Consider the following 21,489-nt stretch of genomic DNA (forward strand, 5'->3'; position numbering starts at 1 on the left):
TACAAACCTCTGCATTCAACACCAATCATCTAAACATTGACAGCTATTTTATTCAAGAGGTGAGAAACACAAGAAAGAATTTGATCAAAACTCATCAAAGCCCTAAATGCATTCATCTTCAGATTTGATGTAGTTTGTATGATCCTGAAATAAATGCCATTAAACTGCAAAAATGAGCTCAAAAGTTCACATCTCACTGTGTGCACATGGAATCATTATGAGTAGGTTTAATACTAGGTATAGATTTTTTCTTTGAGATGCTGCAGGCTTTGTATATAATACTTAGATGTGTGATACAATGAACAGTATTTCTTTAGCAAAGTCACAGTGCTGAGAAAAACAAAGCAGGAAGATTGTTCTCTAAAGTGAGACAGTCAGAGCACCTCAAAGCTCCACCTCATGTTCGGACCACTCAACTCCAGGCTGCACTGTCACTGGTTCAGCAGTCTGAGCAGATTTTCACTTCTTTTTCCTTTCCTCTGAGGGCATTAGGGTGCCTGTGTCACTGTCGTCTGAGTTTTTAAGTCCCTCTTCATTGTCTAGGAGGCCCACAAGGGTCGTGTCAGCCTGCACCTCCTCCTCATCGCGCTGAACCAGGGGCGAGTATCCGGCGTCACTGCTCTCATCGCTGGCCTCGTCCTCCTCCTCGTCTGGTCCCTCAGTAACACCACTGAATGAGTCCGTACAGGAGGACGATACAGATGAGACATTCTGTCTCAGTTCTGTGTGGGTGGGAACCTTCAGGCTGATCTCAGCATCTGAAGCTGCACCACAATACAACATTAATATACACTTCACTTTTAAATGACCTGATTATGTTTGTCCTAATTATACAGACAAGTTCAGGCTATTTTGACCTGTGAGTTACAAGGTGAAGTAACAGTGTTTAAAAATTAGTGTAAAAACGAAACAAAATGCTAATTTAGTCTTTAATCATTTCTGAATTGCTCTCTCAAGGAACCTCAAGCAAGTGTGCACCTGTGAGTGTGTTGTAAAGGATATTCGGTCATTAGATACTTACCTCAATTTTGTTAATTTTATCGCAGTTTGGACAGAGGAGAGTTCTTTGCAGCTTAATATTAAAATAAAGAAATGTGTTGCGGGGCTAACAATGTATGAGCACTTTGTGAACCTTAGTTAACAGAGAGGAAGTTGAACAGGTGGGATCTTTTAAATATTTAGGTACAGAGATTGACTCCCAATTTTCATTTGATAAGCATTCAGACAATGTTTTTAAAAAGGCTTATCAACGTTTAGGCTTATTGAGAAAACTGAGGAGTTTTAACATTGAAAAGGACATTTTGATGGTTGTATATAAATCACTTATCGAATCTGTTCTTACTTTTAATATTGTATCCTGGTTTAACTCTCCTTCTGTTAAAAGCAAAAACAAACTTTTAAGGATTATAAATGTGGCGAGTAAAATAATTGGTGAGAGACAAACACCTCTCACGGATCTCTTTACTGTGGCATTAAAAAGGAAGGCCTCTGTTATTGTGGGAGATTCTTCTCATCCCCTGTATAGTTCCTTCCAGTTACTTCCCTCTGGTAGAAGGTACAAAGTGCCTTTAGTGAAAAGGGCCAAGTATAAGAAGACCTTTATCCCAACTGCGATTGGTATTTTAAATAGGATCTTAAAATGAATTTTTTATGTATTATTATAGTTGTGAAGTGATGTATGTAATGTAAAGTGTTGTGATGATTATTTGTATTGTTTGTGTGTTGAGCTTTTTGTCTAAAGACAATTTTTTCTACCCTATTTGGGGTAGACAATAAAGCTTTTGAATTGAATTGTATGTCTATTAGAAGTCTGTATTTTTTAGTTATTATTTTGCAGTTATTATTTTTGTAACTGTCTGCAAAATTTCTAATTCTAATAACTGAATTGGTTGTATTTTATAAAATATCAACAGATTTGTGATTTAAACCATAGAGACCCTGACCAGAATAAAGGAGTTACTTAAGATGAATGAATACACTGCATAAAATATGCTCCAGTGTTAATGACCATGAACATGGCCTGTATTTAGTGGCATAGGGAAGGGGCAAGCAAGGCACGCACAGCGGGGTGTAGGACGCAAAAAAAAGAAATCTGAAATGTAATTATGGTGTAACTGGACCACAAATATTATCGAAAATTTATAAATGTACAAAAAAAGCAGACAACAACCCATCAGTGACATTTTTAGATGATATAGTCCCCCCATCCCCCACCCCTCATTAATCCTCGCAATTTAGCATTACGCCACTGTCTGTCTTCATTTCTGTCCGCCTGCATTAGAGTGAAAATCTCCTGTGACTTTTTTGTTCCATGAGATCCCAGAGCCAATGCACATCTGTAATGCTTTTTTCATAGATACCGTAATATAGATCAAATAGATTTTATAATATATTTAAAAAATATTACATTGAACATTGCCCAGTGCTCCACCGGCTTGCCCAGTGCTCCACCGGGTTGCCTTCTCTTCCCATCTCTTGTAAGCATTGCACACGCACCCGGTCATTCACATAATGTAAAAGTAAAAGATTCATCAGACCAGGACACCTTCTACCATTGCTCTATCGTCCAGTTCTGATGCTCACGTGTCCATTGTAGGTGCTTTCGGTGGTGAACAGGGGTCAGCATGGGCACTCTGTCCGGTCTGCAGCTATGTAGCTCCATACGCGGCAAGCTGAGATGCACTCTGTGTTCTGACACCTTTCTATCATAGCCAGCTTTAACTTTTCAGCAATTTGTGCTATAATAGTTCTTCTGTGGGATCAGACCAGATGGACCAGCCTTCGCTCCCCACGTGCATCGATGAGCCTTGGGCGCCCATGACCCTGTCGCCGGTTCACCTGTTGTCCTTCCTTGGACCACTTTTGGTAGGTACTAACCACTGCATACCGGGAACACCTCAAAAGACCTGCCATTTTGGAGATGCTCTGATCCAGTTGTCTAGCCATCACAATTTGGCCCTTGTCAAAGTCGCTCAGATCCTTACACGTGCCCATTTTTTCTGCTTCCAACACATCAACTTTGAGAACTCACTGTTCACTTGCTGCCTAATATATCCCAGCCCTTGACAGGTGCCATTGTAATGAGATAATCAATTTTATTCACTTCACCTGTCAGTGGTTTTAATGTTATGGCTGATTGGTATATATTCTACAAATGTATAGTGTTACATCAAAAGAGATTAATTATACCTGTTAAGATGCTTGTACAATTAATAGTATTTGGGCAAGTAAGAATTAAGAATTACTGATTAACTAGCAGGTCATTCAAATGGCTAAAGCAAACCCTCCAGAGGCGTAAAAAGTTATTATAGCAAGAAACACAGACTTTAGTACAGACACCTTAAGCATTAGGGCTAATATTACCTCTGACTGCAGACACAGAACTGTTCTCATCACCACCAGAATTGAGGAAAACATCCAGAGCCTCATGGTCAGACACGTCTGTAAGATCCATCTGCTCCAACATATCTACGTTCACCTCCATAGAGGACATGCTGCCTATTGGACATGCTGCCCAGGAACACACACACACACACACACCAGTTCTTTAAGCCTTTTTGGTCTTTAAGTCCATCTTCAGAAAGCAGTAATGAAAGACACAATCACTTAACAGGAATTAAAATCCACACAAATTACAATAAATAAAATGTATCGTATCTAAAAAAATTACTAGTACTAGTTGAGTGATGAAGACAGGTGAAAGACGTGCTAGACTGTGTTGTGAGTGTTAATGGATGAAAGGGGCATTTGGACTTTAGAATGAAATTAGAAAAATTAGAGGATGTTAGAGACAGGAACGCACTGAGGGCACTCAGGTATGAGGGATTGTGGATCAGGATTTAGGCATAAGGGATGATAAGCAGAGCTTGATACAATACGATACAATTTCAATTCTTAAGGCAACGATTTGATATTTGATGATACCGCTGAATCTGCTACGATACAATATGATATGATTTGATTTAGTCCCTCTGATCGATATGTGACCAACTTCAGTCAGAATCCGGGTTAATTTGTGAATGATGATGTAGAGTAGGACTATTTTAAGTTATAGGCAAATCACCTTGCTAGCTTATTATTTACACACTAAAAATATGATTGAATATTTTTACACACAAATTATCCTCCTTTTTTTGGAAAATAATTCATTTGTAATCAATCATAATAAATAGTAATCAAATTTCAATAAATTTTAATCGATAGTAATTGATGTGCCTTGATTCATTTCAGTCATTACGTTTTATATCGATGCATCAAACCAAATCATCCGATTGTTACACCCCTAACTACTGCTGTACTGCTCCTGTGTTGGAAAGTTGGCTACAACTACATAAGAACAGCTCTGGTAAGACTTTCTCTCATATCTGTCTCATCCCAAAGCGTGAGAGCTTTTTAGAACAGTTGTAGCTTTTAAATTACATTATAACTATACAGGGGCACATTTTAAGTGGGGACAGAATTCAACAACAGTCCTTGCACTTCCGTTTGAAGTGAGTTAGGAATAAATAAGCAAAAAAAAATTCTTGTTAGTGGTATCCACACATATGCTACAGATGCTGTGAATAGAGATCACGGGAATATCCCTTTAAATCTATAGAAATATAGATCTCCTGATTACAATTGTCTTCATCTATATGTACACTTCACTGAGTCGGTATAGATGAGGCTTACATGGCAAACACCACAATAAAGTCAACTACATATGCATGAAGCAGCACAGGCAGGAGGAGGCGAGGTGAAGCTCTAGCTTACCTCAAAGAGAGCAGGATAGCAGCACGAGACAGGAAACAAGAGATAGGAAAGATGAGACAGTAAATTTAAACAGTACTACATTGTGATTGGAGCTCCATTATGTTCCCACTTAACACAGCATTACCACTCTTTAATATTTAAGCAGGGAAGTGCATAGCACTTTATACTCTGTAGTATATTGTATGTACACATAGATCATTGTCTTTGCTCTTTCAGAATGGGTGCCATTACTACTGGAAGACAGGCTACAGCATTAGCTCACAATTAAAGTCTCTATAATTCCCAAATCTCTTCAGTACAAGAGGGTAAAAAGCAGTCAGTGTGAGAAACGAGTGCAGAGCAGATAGACCATGTGAGTGTCTCACCTCTCCTGTCAGTGATCTGTAAGTAGCCAGTAGACAGATATTGCTCCATGTCTTGTTGAAATGCTTCTTCGAAATACTTTTGTCTCTCCTTTAGCTTCACTTGCTGTGCATGTTCCATCTCCAAGACCTTCTGGGCGTGTTCAGCATCCAACTCGGCTAGCATGAAGAACAGTGAAAGAGGGAGGGAGAGAGAGAAATGGAGAGAGAGAGAGAGAGAGAGAGAGAACAGAAAAAGAAGGTGGGGAAGCAAAAATGAGTTTCTGCACTCAGGAAACTGAAACAGATATGTGGTATTAGTTCACCTTTACATGAAACCCAATCAAAATGGAGTAAAATGTCAAATGATATGCCAACCCTTTTGTCAGTTATTGTCCTGAGTTCTCCTGTGAAGAGTGTTGTGTACCCTACTGCTATTTCCTGCAGAGATCACAACCCCAACTGTAATGCACGAAGAAAAAGGAAAGCCTGCAGATGAATTTAAGCAACTCTGCACTGAAAGCAGCTCCTCCTGCAGAAAGCTGAAAGATGAATACTGGCTCAGAATGTGTGAATGTGCATGTGTGAGCATGTGCAGTATGTGTTACCGACTGCGCTTCTTTATCTTCTTTATCTCCAACAGGAAGAGAGCTCACTCCACTGAATGGCAGGAAGCATGCCTTTGTTACTAAAGTGGCATCGTCTCTAGTCTGTGTGTAGGCAATGTGAGGTAGGCGCTAAAGCTAGGACTCCTACAAACATCCTGTAATCAAACATGGTACAAACCATAGGGATGGGCAAAATATCTGCTGCTACCGTTAGGTCAACTATCAACTAGAAAGACAAGGTATATACACAATATTTTAATTTTACAAAGCATGCAAATCTTTGCATTTATAACAAATTTGCAAAAGCTATTTGCAAATGTTCAAAAAGTAGGTCATGCAGCTGCAGATCTGATGTTCTAAAATAACGGAAAGTATTAGTTCTACAATATGTATACCTCAGCTCTGTCCTTCTTCATGTAGTTCACATCTACAACTGCACAGGATGCGTTCACATCCACGACCATCTATAACTGTGCAAAGAGCCTTTTCTAGCAGTTCAGACATCAGCTGCTTCTCAGGCTGGCTGTTTAGATCATCGGTTCTGGTTTATTGGTGAGGCAATATTTTGTAGCAGCATCAAGTTCGTCCCTTTTCCCTTGCTTCATTTACACTCATAATTTACTCATGACTTCTGTTTAGGCCTCAGGCAATGTGCAGGATATGCCTTTCTACATATATTATATACATTATATTACATATGTATAGTGTTCACATTGGGAAAATGTGAAAATGCCTCCCTAGAAAGTTTTAGAAAAAAATTCCAGTGTCTTAGATAGTGTCCTCTATTGTAACTGATGCATACGTAGTCTCTAGTGTCCAATTTAATCTTTATGGTGATTTCACATGGAGACTCAAGTAACAGTGAGTAGATGGTAACCAAAGCTAAACATCGTTAGTCTGAAAATAGATGAAGCTCATTCTACAGACGACTGAACATTTTGTAAAACTACTTTTTTCTTTCTTTCTTTAATAAAACAATGTCACTTGAATATCACTTTTTTGTGAAGTGTGGAGAGAGTGTGGGACTGTTTTTTTTTTTTTTTAATTTTGCTCCACAGTTATATTTCTAGTCAGCTAAATAAATGTTTTAACATATAAAAAGAACTGAATTCCTATTAGTAAATCTTCTACATTAAAGCTGACATTCTGTACTTTAACCTCTTAATTATTGTTTCAAAGTATGAAACAATAAACAATACTAGAGGACCAACAATAAAACAGGACCCAACACAAAAGTCCCAGGAGTTAGCCGTTTTTACTCTCATATAGGTGAGAGGTGCCGGTTAGATATGAAGCTCACAGGACAAAGGCCATGTTCGTTAACATGGCAGCGTATTGGGTGCTCGCACAATGCTTTTTAGTTTAAATCACTAATTTCTTTATATTTTGGGAAATGACAACCAAGTAAGTTCACTAGAAAACACTGTGGGCAGCCAAATATAAAACGTGCTGTAATTCCTACATTTTGGATGTAAATACTAAATATTTATTGACGTGACTGCATCTGCTGATGTCACATCTCTAAACAGGAGAACAATAAATTAGGTTTGAAATGCAACAGCAGCTCAAACACATTACTTTAATTGCTTAGAGGGAAACTGCTTGCATTAAAAAAAGACTTGTAAAGAGAAATCACCTGTAGTCATCAGTAGATTATTAAAACAGTGTAGATATAACTGGTTCATCAATAAAATAGGTCACACATGGTAGTACAAGCTAGATTCCCTATGGACTTTTAAAACCAGTAAAGTGTAGCATTATCCTTATAGCACTGCCACAATTTTAGATCACCCTCATGCCATTACCTCAAAACAACAAAATGATTTCCAGTTCCTTACAGACTGTACTGTAAAGTCAAAACTAATCAGAATCGACACAGTCTACTTGTCTATTGTTTCATTTTCTTTGCGCTCTGGAGGCTAATGATGTATGAAGGCATGGCGTGACCCTCAGGCACGATCGTCACATTCATCACACTCTGAGCACACAGAGAATGGAAACCAGAGAGTGAGACAGAACTGCTGAATAGTAAATTATCCAACAGCAGGGGCACATGATAAGGACAAGATATAGTGAAAATTTCTACACACTGTCATTGCAATGTGCCTTGCAACCTATTAAAAACACACTGATGAAATCTTGATTTGGCATGGCTGAAAACAGGCCTGAATTTTTTTATTGGATCATTCTTAGTTGGATCATTCGTGCTGTGATTCATCAAAAAAACAAGAAAAACATGGCTAAGGTTGGTTAGGATGCTCATAATACACAATTATAAACAGTGATTGTGGTCAGAGAGGTCATTTGCATGTTGCAGCACCCTGAACTATCAGTTTAGAAAAGGCCAAAACTGCAATAATGATTAACGATACGCTGCAGTCGCATCCATCAGACACACTACCTCAGTCCATGAGCAACATGTATGCTTTGTCAGAGAAGAAACAATCCTGCATAGTCTCCTCACTGCTAATCAGTGGAAGGGCACTAGAGTGATTGGTAACTGCAGAGGCAAAGCCACTTAGGTTAATAGCTTATCTTAATGAGAGTAGCACAAACTGCTAATGCACCATCTTAGTGAAGAGACAGAAGTCCCTCTTCAACACATGAAAAATGACCTTGACTTTAATGTGACTACATCATAATTACAAACACAGCTGTACAGGTGAATAAATATTAGGATGACTGCCAACTAGCAGCATGCATCAGCTATAAAACGTCTGATGATTAGCACTATGGTATGTGAGATTTCACAGCCACATGAGGCATGAAGCCAAACAGTGTGTGCCCAAACTGCAGTTGCATTGGTCATAAAAACGTTACAGGAAAGCTTGTGAATGCCCAAGGACAATGCATAATGAAGCATAACCTGGTGTGAGGAGCACAGAATCTGAACACCTGAGCAATAGAAAAAAGAATTTCCATTTTGGATGGATTTATTTTTGGAGGAAGCCAAAGGTTGCGTTCAACCTACAAGGTCTCCTGCCAACTGTTACGTACAGTAGGAGTCCATAATGTTTTGGACAGCTGTCTCCTGGAAATCATTATGTCCAGTAATTACTTTGTACAACTTTGTATTACAAGCAACAAATATGAGGCAATTTAACAGGACCAAGTGTAGCCTATGGTGAAAAATGTTGATGTTCCTCTATTCAGGGAGAATGATGATGTCCCCACATGCACTGCTAAAACTATTCAGTGGTTAGATGAACACCATGATGAAGTCAAGCACCTTCCATGGAAACGTAAACATCATGTAAACTTTTTTTGGGATGTTCTGGAGTGCAAAGTAGATATTCACCTCCTTAATCTTTCAAAGAACTTGCTTTCCTTCTTGAACAATGCCACCACAATCACTCAGGACTTGTACAGGAGCATTACAAGAAGGATTAAAGCTGTTCTACAGGCAAAATGTGGCCCTACTGCTTATTAGATCTTTGATATCAATACTGTGTATTGTTATTTGTTTCTGTTATTTTGTCCAGCTCCTGGAGAACCCTTGAGGAATGGAAGTATTTAGCAGTCAGTATTGCCATATGCGAAAGGTACCAGAGATTCTTTCCTTGACTTTTTTCCTTGACTCCAAAATCCATAGGTTGCATGATTTGCACAGACAGTGTACATATTTTTCTTCAATTATGCCATCTGGTTTATCCTGATTTTCCAGCCAGAAGACAAAAACCATAAAAGAAATGGTTTCCTTGCTACAGCATTTGCAGAACTTGGTAATCAGGGCTTTAAACCCAAAAACCTGAATAGAAGCATAAAAGTATAGATTATTTCTTCATAAGCGGCAGGCTAAACCTCATCATATTGCCACTATCCTGACTCAAATGCATCACTAGAACATGATCCAACTATTTACATATAATTGTTTCCTGACAGGTGTATCCTTCCCTCTATCCAGTAGTATGAAACATTTAACCTTCAAGTGCAAGACTAAATCCTTTCATCCTTTAATCCTTGGTCCAAAGATCAGATATATGACAAAAAGACAGCAGAAAAGAAAGTTCTGATTTTGGATTTTATATTTAACATCCCTTCTACTACAAATAACTAGCAAAATTGTCATTTAGTATCTTGCAGTTGACAAAAAAAAAAACAAGTAATGTATTTACAAAGCTATTCAAAAAGCATAATTATATTGCATCTGGCAAACCCATATATATATATATATATATATATATATATATATATATATATATATATATATATATATATATATATATATATACATATATACACACACACACACACACACACACACACACACACATACACACACACACACTATCTTTCAAGAAGTCAGTAAACAGCAGCTGAACAGAACAGCACGGGTTCTTTACATGAGAGCCAAAACAGACTTGTTTGCAAAGACCAGCATGGCCACCTCCAATGTGCTGGACTCCAGCCCCAAAGCCACAACTAAACCTTTCATCACTTTCACCAAAGCTCAAAGGGCTCTCAAGCATCGATCTGACAAACAACAATGCATCTGCGACTCACAGAGTCTTCTTAAAGAATAAGATCATTTCAACAATGCTGCCAGACTGGTCCTCATCACCATGGCAGCTAAACTACATCCACAGCGAAACAAACAAAAAGGTTTTGGAACACAATTTCCTCTTACTGTCGTCCACAGATCCAGGCGTGCACATGCCCCGGTCTCTGGTGTGTGAAGATGAGTGGAGAGTGGAGCTCAAGAAGAGAAAAGGTTAAACCTGCATCTCTTCGCACCTTTTACAGCATGTACAGCCAATCTGAAGATCGCTCACACACCCATGCATGCATGCACCCACACGTGCTCTGTGTGATGCTGAAGCATCTCCTGCTCAGGGACACAGTGCTAAAGGAGAAGCAAGCTTGGAATGTACCATTCACAGCTCTAAGGGGGTGGAAAGCACATCTTGCTATCAACTTAATTCGACTTACTGAGCACCTTATGCTCTACTACAATTATAATACTGAAACAAATGATTATCTTTACAATCTAAGACACTGGCACAAGAAAAGAATGTTTTAAAGATTCCAATGAATACCAATTGCTGAGTCATATTTTGCAAATCTGTAGCCAAGACTGTTTTCACACAGTACAGAAAAACTATTTCACATATAATCCATTCTATGTGATGACCTGTTATGCAATCTGTTTGAAGGAATTTAGCCAGTGCAGCCAAGAGACTCAGAAAAGGAACATGTGAGTGTTAAAACTCTTTTTTTTTTTTTAGGTCAATAACAGCATTTATGCCCTCTCTAAAGGATGCATTGTTCTATTTAGAGAACATTAACATTTTGACACTGATTACTGGCAGTAATCAGCAGATAGCAGTTGGAGAGAATGTTAGTTTTTCCTCCAAGTTCTCACATGATCGAGTTTGCTATAAAAGTCCACCAGAAATTAGCACTGAGTTCACATAACCACACTGCCTGCATTTAAATGTTCTGACTATATGATCACATCACCACCACTACAACCACTATTGCAGTCATTATATTTCCTTACAATGTAGAAATAGGTTTTAAACCCATTTTATATATATATATATATATATATATATATATATATATATATATATATATATATATATATATATATATATATATATATATATATATATTTAAAATTTTGTACACCCAATATATATTTCATGATAACTTCTTTATGTGGCAGTTACCAAAAATGTCATAGACAACAAAAAAAGGTACAGAAGTAACTACACATTAATCCTAATCAAAAATCCAGCTTTTTTCATATTTTCAAATTGGAAGCAGCCCAAAAACCTATGCCGTCTCTCCGTTTCTTAAAGAATTCAGTAAAACTCCTACACTGACCATTTGAGCAGTTCAAAATAATTCCTGTCAAGAGATTTAATCATAAGATTGACTTTAAAATCAGCTGAAAATTCTGCCACAGCATCTTTTCAAACCCCATTGTTGCATTTCTTGCAACATCTTACACTTTTATAAAAAGATCAAATTTATGAACTTATCCTGGGATGTCAGTATAACATGGAGATAATTGCATAAAATGTCAAAAGATGAACAGAGATCACCCCATAAAAAAGATGAACAGAGATCACCCCAATCAGTGGCACATCACTTGCTCAGCGAGGTTAATTAGCAGCTAATTACCACACAGCTCTCCTCACTGTGGAGCAGTAAATGAGGTCCAGGAGGTAAATGAGAAATGACAAAATCAGAGGACAAATACACAGACAGGCCCTCTATCTAACACACAAGTTTGTTCATACCTAAACCTCTACCAGTTTTATTGATAACAAAACACTGATCAGTAAAGAGCAGAAGAATTAAGTGTATTAATGCAGTTGTTCTCAAAGCAGTCCTACACATTTGTGTATTTGTGTAGGGGACAGAACAGGGGACAGAACAGGGGACAGAACAGGGGACAGAACAAATGTGTAGACTGTCTGTATGGCCCTGAGGATTTACCGTGATCAAAATAAGACCAAAAAAAACAAACCAAAAAAAAAAAGTACATTATTTGACACTGCAGAATGAGTAATAAATTCAAATATTAGTTTCTTACCTTTAAGAGATTCCAGTTCTTTCCTACAAAATATAAAAAAAACATTAAAAAAAAAAGGTGTGAGGATATACTGGACTGGCAGGACACTGTGATATGGTCATCTGAAACGGTTATACTGTTATGTTCAGCATGTCCCTTATATGATACCAGACTCTAGCAAGTCTGTTTTACAAATAATTATTTTAGCATTTCCCCCTAACCAAGTAGTTTTTAATTGAACTGCTGATAAAAAAAGAGAACTGCAATAGTAGGTTGCGTGGTTAGTATGCTGTGATTCTTTTCATACCATTTCAGTCCTGCTAAATATTAAACATTGAGAGAAATAAAAGATGCCATCAACAGAGTACAAACATACAGTGCATTACACATTACACACACTATATATAGAGATTTCAGAAGCTTAATGTTCCAGAAGCTTATTTTAGTCCATAAAAATGGACAGTGTCAGTGTAAATACACAACGTTTACTGCAGCTGATACTATTACAAATGATTGGTTTCAATCATTCTGATACTGTCAAATACTGAGGTTATAATACATGTATAAAAAGAATCAACTCCAGAGCCAAACGTGATCTGAAATTAAAAAAAAAACAAAAACATGCTTGCAGTGCGCCATGTGGGTAACTACAGATCCTTTATCTGTGAACCAACAAGATTTAATAGCGTTCTGCTTTTCATGAGAAATGCTGCAGCGTTTCCTTCCTAACCATCTCTTCATTGCACTTCCATTATACCTACTTTGCCATCTGTAAAAGATCTGAAAAAAGGATTCAATAGGGAGAAGAAGGAAGATGAGAATGAGAGAAGAGGAAAGAATTACTCAGGACCCTTCAGGGAAATGCACTAATTTAGAAATAGAAAAACCTAACTGAGGATCAGATAACGCACCATCCAGAATATCTAGATGAAATTATATGATAAAAAAACCTTCAATTATATAAATTCAGAATATAATACACATTTAGAATATAGAGTACAGTAAACTCTGACAGCTTGAATTTGGCCTTTGCTGAAATTTTGAAGTGAATTCAAGACAAATATGAAGTTATAATAATATACTATACTAGTGTTAGTCAAGCACTTTTATTACTTCAGTCATAACACAAAGGAGATTTCTCCATTATACTCAGAGAAAGTGCAATCGATCCAAATGTGTTTGCTTAACCCAAGAATCAAGACTCGATCAAAAAAAAAAAAAAAAAAAACTAAAAAAAAAAACAAACAAAAAGAAAACACAGAATCATTCTAGAGCTTAGCTGCTGGTGTCCTTATTGACCACAGCTATTCAGGAATAAGGAGACATGTGAGAGACAGAAAGATGTTAGATAGTAATGTAATCACCTCTTCTTCTTCTTGTAGTTCTCCAGCTGTAGAATCTGAAAATGTTTGAAGCGTTGCAGCTCACACTGACCACATAGATTCTCTAAGTATGTCAGATGACTTTCCATCTCCTCAAAGTTGGACTCGAGCTGAGCTGTAGCAAAGACAAGATGGTTTTACAGAGTTCAGTTCCTTCTGCCTCCTTTTAGCCACCTTTTTTTGTTAATAACTAAAACTAAAAACTTTTTTTGTTAAAAGCTAAAAACTCACACTATCACCATGAAACAAGTGAAATCCTTTCTCCACTTACCATTTACTCATCCTGGTCAACTATGAACCTTTGCTTTGGCCGTTCAGCTTGGGCATTCAGTCTGGCCATTCAGTTTGAGTCTTAAGTCTGGGCATTCAGTCTGTCCATTCTGTTTTGGTGTTCAGTCTGAGCGTCCTGTTTGGGCGTTCAGTCTGTCCATTCTGTTTTGGTGTTCAGTCTTGGTGTTTGTGACACTGCACTGTCTTTACTGGAATATGTTCTACATATAGTACATGGCATGGTGTATGTGCAAAGATCTTTTTACCACAAAAGTAATGCCGATCATTCAAAGTTAGGACCCACTTCATGTTAACACACTTTAGCTCAGCTTGTTGACAAAAAAACATGTGGCCATTGGTACTGCTTTAAAAAATGAAGTGAATTGAACTGTATATTGTATGCTCTTGTGTATATGCTGCATATGTTCCTGTGCTAATACGTCAGTTTCATCTGTTGCTGATCTCTTAAGCACAAAGGACTGTGTCTGTAGTGTTGAATATAAAATGAAGCAAAATTATAAATCTGCTCATTTTTTCAGTGTTTCATGAAAGGTCAGCAAAGCTATTCAGTGCCACCAAGTGGCTCATCTTGAAAAAGTCCTTTGTACTTAAAAGATAATATGTACATGACATGACAGAAACGTTTAAGTCACACCAGTAGTAACACCCTGCCCATGCAAATGTTTTGACTGAGACTTGAGATTATATTAATTGCAATTACAGGAGGGAAGCCAATTAAGTTGTTTTAAAAATAAAAATATATTAGTAGTGTGTAATTTATGAGTTTTGTTTTCTGCTCTAGGAAACTTACATGTAAACTAAACAAGGGCTAAATAATTAGCTGATAAGCTGAACCAGCTGGAATAACACTAAGGACTGCGCTCAGACACCAGTTTTGAAAAACCATGATTTGAAGTTACTAATTAAAATTCCTTTTACAGCCAGCACTGATCAGGATGAGAAGACATGTTTTGCAATATAATAAAAATCCATTTCTGTTTTCACAAGGTATTTTTAGCAAAAGAACACAAGAGAAAGATTTCATAGTTGTACGATCTTCTACACCCTAGGGCACGAAAAAATCTGAAACTGTAATTTCACATGTGGATGCTGGAATTTAACACCGTGATTCCGGACAACTGTGAAAATCCCAGAGTTCAGTCCAACTACCACAAATCTAACAAGTTGAAAAAGCATTTTCTTTAAGATACCATCATTCCTTTTCAGTGTTCTGTATCTCAATCCCTAGGCTGTTTATGCCAAGGATGACAATAAAATAGGAGCATAATGTTCTCACACACACACGCACACACAGAGTAAGTAAATATAAACTACCTTTTATGCTTCATATGCTCTCGTTTACAGTGTTCATTCATTCATACATTTATCTTCAGTAAGGGTAACCTAATCAGGGTTACGGTGGATCCAGAGCCTATCCCGGGAACACTGGATGTGAGGAGGAAATACACCATGGATGGGATGCCAGTCCATCACAGACTACCATTCAAACACACATTCACACACTCATCCACACCGATGAGTTTGGACTAGCCGATCCACCTACTACCATGTTTTTGGGAGGTGGGAGGAAACCAGAGAACCCAGAGGAAATCCACACAAACACAGGGAGAACTCCACGAAACTCCACACAGACAGTAGCCCAAGCTCAGGATTGTACCGGGGATGGCCTTACATTATTCAGTGTTTCATTATTGAATTGTAACTGTAAAATAAGTGAGAGATAACCAATATGTGGATGTTTAAATAAGGAGGCTAGTAAGTCAGTCCTGCGTGTTGCTGTATTCGGTTTATCTCCCACATCGGACAGGCTGTAACCTACAGCATTAACAACATCATGATCTGTTGCCTGCAACACATTCTGCTGGAAATGATCGTGAGAACCTGTCGCTAACTGACAGAATGAGCTTGAGGGAGTAAATATGAACCTCCTTTAGCTGCGAGCGCTAGCAGATGGCACTCCACAGGCGTTCCCACTTAGTGCCTTCATATATTACTGAGCAGCTGTTCTGCAAGGTTACTCAAGGTGATCATGCTGTTCCACCAAAGCACAATTCCTCTGGTGTCAGAGAGGCTCACGAGGTGGCAGAAGTATGTTACAAAGAATGCACAACACATCTCTAAACTGCTGATGGATGAGTAATAGTCTTTCTGGCCTGGTACAACAACATAACTGATTAAACTAATAGTCTTAGCATCAAGATTTAAATAGCATTAGGCTCATTCCAGTAACTGGTTTATACAAAGTACAGCTATATACAGTATTTCCATCATACATGTTTCAAAATATAGTACCCACTAGTTCAGTTCAGGAGGAAGTCTCCTACTGCAGGCAGCATTTTTATCAATATAACAACTGTGTCACTCATATGGCAAATATGGCAAAAGGGAGCACATTTGTTTTAAAGCAGCATGTCCTTCTTATCAAAAGAAACTCCACAGTCCTGCTCTCTGGATAAGTTCCACACACAACTGTTTTCTGACCAAGTCTTACGTTTGCCTGTGACATTTGTCTGTGACATCTGAAGATAGCCACAATTCATAAGTCATTTAACTAGCTAATATAATGTGTATGTAATTTGTTGACTTGCATTAATCAACTACAAGCTATATATATATATATATATATATATATATATATATATATATATATATATATATGCTAGCTGACAATTTAATGCCCATAAAAGAATAACTTAGAGTTATATGAACATGCTATCACACCCACATACACAAAGCATCAGTATGTATTAGTTTGTATAAAAATTCATTAAAATTCATACACAGCATGAACAACACATCAGCACTTCATTATTTATTACTGTTCAAACTGCACATCTGTGCCAGATCCACCACTCATGTCTCCTTTGACATTTTTTCTCTCCCATGTATTCATTCCTGTTCTTTCAAAGTGTGTTTTTTCTTAAAGTGTTTGATGAGCAAATCAACACTATTTTTTGTCTTGTCTATTTTTTTCTATTACTTTGTCAGACAGGTGGCTGTAAATGTAAGTTTGTATTAAACAATATCAGGTTAGGCACTTAAAACCGAGGTGCTGTCAAATGTCAGGGAATGTTATTTAAAAAAAATAAAAAATTACAGCAAACGTATGACATCAGACCACATGTAATACTGAGAGCTTGAAGAAGAGCGGGAACATTAGGTAAAGCTGCCAGAACTAATATCTTGCTTGACATGAGTACATGAATGTGAGCTGCGTGTTTTCTGTGTCTGTCTCACCGACTCGAGCAGTGATGGACTCCAGGTCTGTGAGGAAGGTTGGAATCTGCTGTAACTGTTCCTGCAGCTCGAGCAGGGCCCCTCTTCTCCTCTCCCAGTGAGCTGAAAGCATCACCACTTCTCCATCCACCGCCTGATGAGTACATATGATTGTACAGTGTATAGTGATGAATACAGTAACTGGTATCCATGCATCAGTGTTAAATACACTACTGTACGCACTACAGTACTCAAACACAGTGTTATAAAATAAAGAATTCTATTATTTGTAGCTCCATTAATGTGCCTTGTTTTTACTATATTCATCTACTGTAAATGTATTTTTTTCTGTAACATAGTAAATTACTAGATTATTACAAATGGCACATCTTGAGAAAAAAAACTGAAAATTTAATGAAATTTTTAGTTCATTGCGCAACATGAAAAACAAAAGGAACAACGCGAAGCAAACCACAAAGTGTGTGTGTTTTATTTCTGGGCATTAGTAGTGTGAGAAATATCACTTTCTGGGTTTAGCATTTCCATTTGAATTCATCATCAGGACATCAAGCTCACAACCTGCTGCCATTCCCAGTGTGCACTGTGTCAGACTGAGATGCAGATAAACTGACTGTAATGGGAACCATCTATAAAAGCTTTCAATAACCTCTGAATACTACAGATAATACGGAAAATCTGGGATATTTAAAACAATGGGAAATTAAAGCCAGTCATTCAAGTCATTCAAGCCAGTCAAGACTACATATATACACTGCAATTTTAATAATAAAGTTTGAGACCAACATAACCAAATTGAAAATGGGCACAGAAAAACATAGAAAGAAACAAATGAAGGCAGTGATGTCTGTGGTGTATAGGTTTGATGTAGTTATTATTAAACACAGGTTGTACAGGTTCAATTTCAGATTTTTGCATTTACATTACAGGTTACATTTCAGATTTTTGTAGTTACTTTAAAGAATGTGTTTCAATTCTTAAACTCTGTTTTGATATATGTTTGTTTTTCACTTAAACCTTACTTACCTGTAGCTATACTATAATAATATTATAGAGGAGTACCTCGACCTCATGCATGATACTGTACCAGTGCAGCCAGGAACTACTGAACTCTGTGCATATCTTATATTTTATATCTTTATATCTCCTAACTTGGTGATATATTATATTTGATTCAATTGTATTATATTTATATAGTGCTTTTAACAGTAGACATTGTCACAAAGCAGCTTTACGGAAATCGAAACATGGATTTAGATTTAGATCCCTAATGAGCAAGTCAGAGGTGACAATGGCAAAGAAAAACTCCCTGAGATGACAAGAACTCCCTGAGAGAACATACTTTATACCACTGTGTAGTCAGTTTGATTCTGATCAGGCAGAAGGTCTATAAGGTTAACAGACTGACACAGGGACTTGTACGGCTCTATGTAAATGGATTTAAAAATGTGTGTAATCATTTATATGGTGACATTTTCTTTGAAAAGACGTTGACGTAACATTTTAGGAGTCTCTAGTGTCTAGAGTAAAGATGTTCTTTTAAGTTTTCATATACAGGAAAGTCTTCAGGACAGAAGGCTTTTCGAGTCTGAGATTTCTCAGTAGCATGACTATCCGTGAAAAAAGAGATGCTGTTGCTGAGGGAACAACTGTTAATTAATAAAAATTAATTAGTTAGTAAAAATTCTAAGCTAACTCTGCTTATCTTCCTATAATAGCATGATAGACGTGTCAGCATTAGACACTAAAAAAAATAAACCAACTATCTACTCACTTCTGCAGCTTTGGCACATTCTTTGGTTCGTTTGTGCAGCGTCACCCAGGTTTCCTCATATCTAGAGGACAAAAGTTTTTTTTTTCTTAAATAAGGGAACAAATTCAAATCATGTACTGCTTTGGAAGAAGATGATGATGATACACTTAACAGTTCATGAAGGTGAGTGTATTCTTTGCATAACACATACCGATTCAACAACTCCAGTCCAGCGGAGTACTGAGGAAGATATTCTTCTCTTCTAAGAGACAGACAGCACATATCAGACCAAATGTAATTAACAAAATTCATTCAAGACAACAACATACTGGAAAAAAATCAACAAAATAATCATCCATTAAATGCATTAAATTATGACTGCTTTTGACAAAATAGACCTTTGATTTTTCCACTGTACTGCTGGCAGATTATTTTTAATTCTTCTGTATGTCCATTTAGTTAGTATGAATTTGTGATATTGCAACAACATTTTATTAGCTATTTATTAACATGTACGTACCTCTGTTTCTTCTTCACTTTGGCCTCCTTGGACTTGTCACTCAAGGTCTTAATTCTGAAAGGGTTGAAAACACACAAGATGTTGCAGGTCATGCGCGTAAGATTAAAAAAAAAAAATAAAAAATTAGACTTGTATTTCAGCCTTGTTCTTAAGATACTCTTGCTGACTCAGAAATGAGTACGAGTGATGTGGTACTGTCAGAGTCCACTCTGAAAAAGGGTTCACGAAAGGCTCTTTGGATAGTTAGTGGATAGTTAGTGGATAGCTAGTGGTACTTTTCCTTAGCAATAGCTAAAGTCTGCTTCTAGACAGGCACCCTTCCAGCTCAACTGTGTGGTAATCATTACCCTTGTAACCTACATTGCAAGATAAGTCCTGAAGTTATGTCAGCTGTCATGTATAGATGGAGTAGCTGGCTAAATAAAGCCAGATTTGAAAGGAAATGTTCAATTTTTTTGCACTTACAAACAGCCTGATTTCTTATATTTTCCATTTTGAAAAATAAAATGTGTTGGATCATAGGCATTGTCCTGACCCCTCTGCCTTCCAGTGAGTCATGTAACAAACGACACGAGTGGCTTTTAAAGCCGACTTTACACTGTATGATTCTCTTGCTGTTGCAAACAAAAATTGTAAAAGAATTCTGGATTAAAATGCCAGTGCTCTCAATGCTGTGCTCTCAATTCTACAGCATAGAATTACACAAAATTCAATATGGTAGTGACAATAGCAAAACGTACACAAAACATGCCAACAGACAGAAAAAAAAGACTGGTTTGAAGAATGCTTATGCTACTTCTACTCCTTATGTTTTCTCCATGAGTCTGGATCGCACTGACTGATGATGTAAGCAGTAACATAGTCATTTTCTTTAATCGCAGGTCTATCGTTAGAGGATCTTCAGCGTAAAAGCTGATGTGGAGGACGCGTTATCATACAGTCTGTTATAGAATAATGGGATCATCTCGTACAGTGTGAAAAGTACAGCAGTCTTTTATATGATTATTAATCACATAGTGTAAAACCGGCTTTAGACAGCCAAGGGCATTTGTTCAGAGCATGTTAAAAACAACAGTGGATTTGGAACATGATTGCTTCACTATAGTGTTGATATTAGTTTATCTTCCTTGATTATATCTTAGTTCCTCTAACTGCTCTAGTTTGTGTGCAGTTCTACGTTATATTTCCTAGTAACATGCAAAACAGCCTCTAATCCTAATTTTATATCTCTGTATACCTATTAATATCTATATGGTGTTGCCTGTGCTGTTTATCAATAGTTTCATTTATGCCACGAATATAATTTGACAGTTTATCTGGTTAAAAATATAAGGAATAACGTGTGCCTTGACTAGTAAGATGTGATGAAAACAAAAGTGCCCTTGCTCCAGTCGATCACATGACAGTCACAATGCTGTGGAATGCAGTTAGCATTGAGCTAGCTAGCATACACTGAGAAATGTCACTGTATTAACTGGCTCATTTTTCTCAGCTGATAATATGTGCAGTATGAGCACCTTTTACTCACTAAAACAAGCATAAAGCCCATTAGCTAGCCTGCCTGAGGAGTGTGCACTGAGCAGCTAGCCATGTTATCAACTAGCAAACTCCGAGGCTACGTCCCAAACCGTACACTACACACTACACTACACTACACACTAGGCGGAACCTTCAACACTGAGGAAATGCTTCCTTAAAGCTTAGCCCGGATTCAGAGAAACGACTTAATGCGAGCATGTTTAGAAGTAAGAAAAGGCGAGATGCTGAGTGTGTTAGTGGATTTCTGTACATACCCGGATGTAAAGTCTTGCTGCACACTCTGCAGTTTCTCTCTGAAATTCTCAAACATCTCTCACCTCTTATCGGTTTAACAATCACTACAGCTGGGCAGTGTTAGCGTACTGCTACTGTTTATAATCCATGACAGAAGTTCACCTTAACAATACAGAACTCCTACCATCCTGCTCCAAATCAGACCACTAAAACATTAAAGTTCCTCTGCACCATATCAAAACATCCGACTGTCACTTCTGTCACATCAACGCTAGGACACAGCAGTTGTTTACCTCCGACCCGTATTCCTAC

The 21,489-nt window shown here is 37.5% G+C and overlaps 1 protein-coding gene across 3 annotated transcripts; it reads right to left on the minus strand.

Annotated features, from left to right (window-relative positions):
- Window positions 1–30: 30 nt before the first annotated feature.
- dtnbp1a (dystrobrevin binding protein 1a) lies at window positions 31–21,472 on the minus strand. Of its 3 annotated transcripts, none has more exons than XM_026913738.3 (10): window positions 21,198–21,471; window positions 19,405–19,458; window positions 19,096–19,146; window positions 18,906–18,966; window positions 17,135–17,267; window positions 13,589–13,721; window positions 12,246–12,268; window positions 5,118–5,273; window positions 3,364–3,498; window positions 31–764 (listed from the first exon to the last, which is right to left on the minus strand). In XM_026913738.3, exons 1-10 carry the CDS (start codon window positions 21,251–21,253, stop codon window positions 460–462), a joined length of 1,107 nt encoding a protein of 368 aa, XP_026769539.1. In that variant the 5' UTR covers window positions 21,254–21,471; the 3' UTR covers window positions 31–459. The 3 variants fall into 3 exon arrangements, with proteins under 3 accessions (XP_026769539.1, XP_026769538.1, XP_053093860.1); XM_026913737.3 differs by having other exon boundaries at window positions 3,364–3,510; window positions 21,198–21,470; XM_053237885.1 differs by lacking the exons at window positions 12,246–12,268; window positions 13,589–13,721 and having other exon boundaries at window positions 3,364–3,510; window positions 21,198–21,472.
- Between the last annotated feature and the right edge of the window lie 17 nt (window positions 21,473–21,489).

Source organism: Pangasianodon hypophthalmus, chromosome 1 (genome assembly GCF_027358585.1).
Source record: "Pangasianodon hypophthalmus isolate fPanHyp1 chromosome 1, fPanHyp1.pri, whole genome shotgun sequence".
NCBI lineage: Eukaryota > Metazoa > Chordata > Actinopteri > Siluriformes > Pangasiidae > Pangasianodon > Pangasianodon hypophthalmus.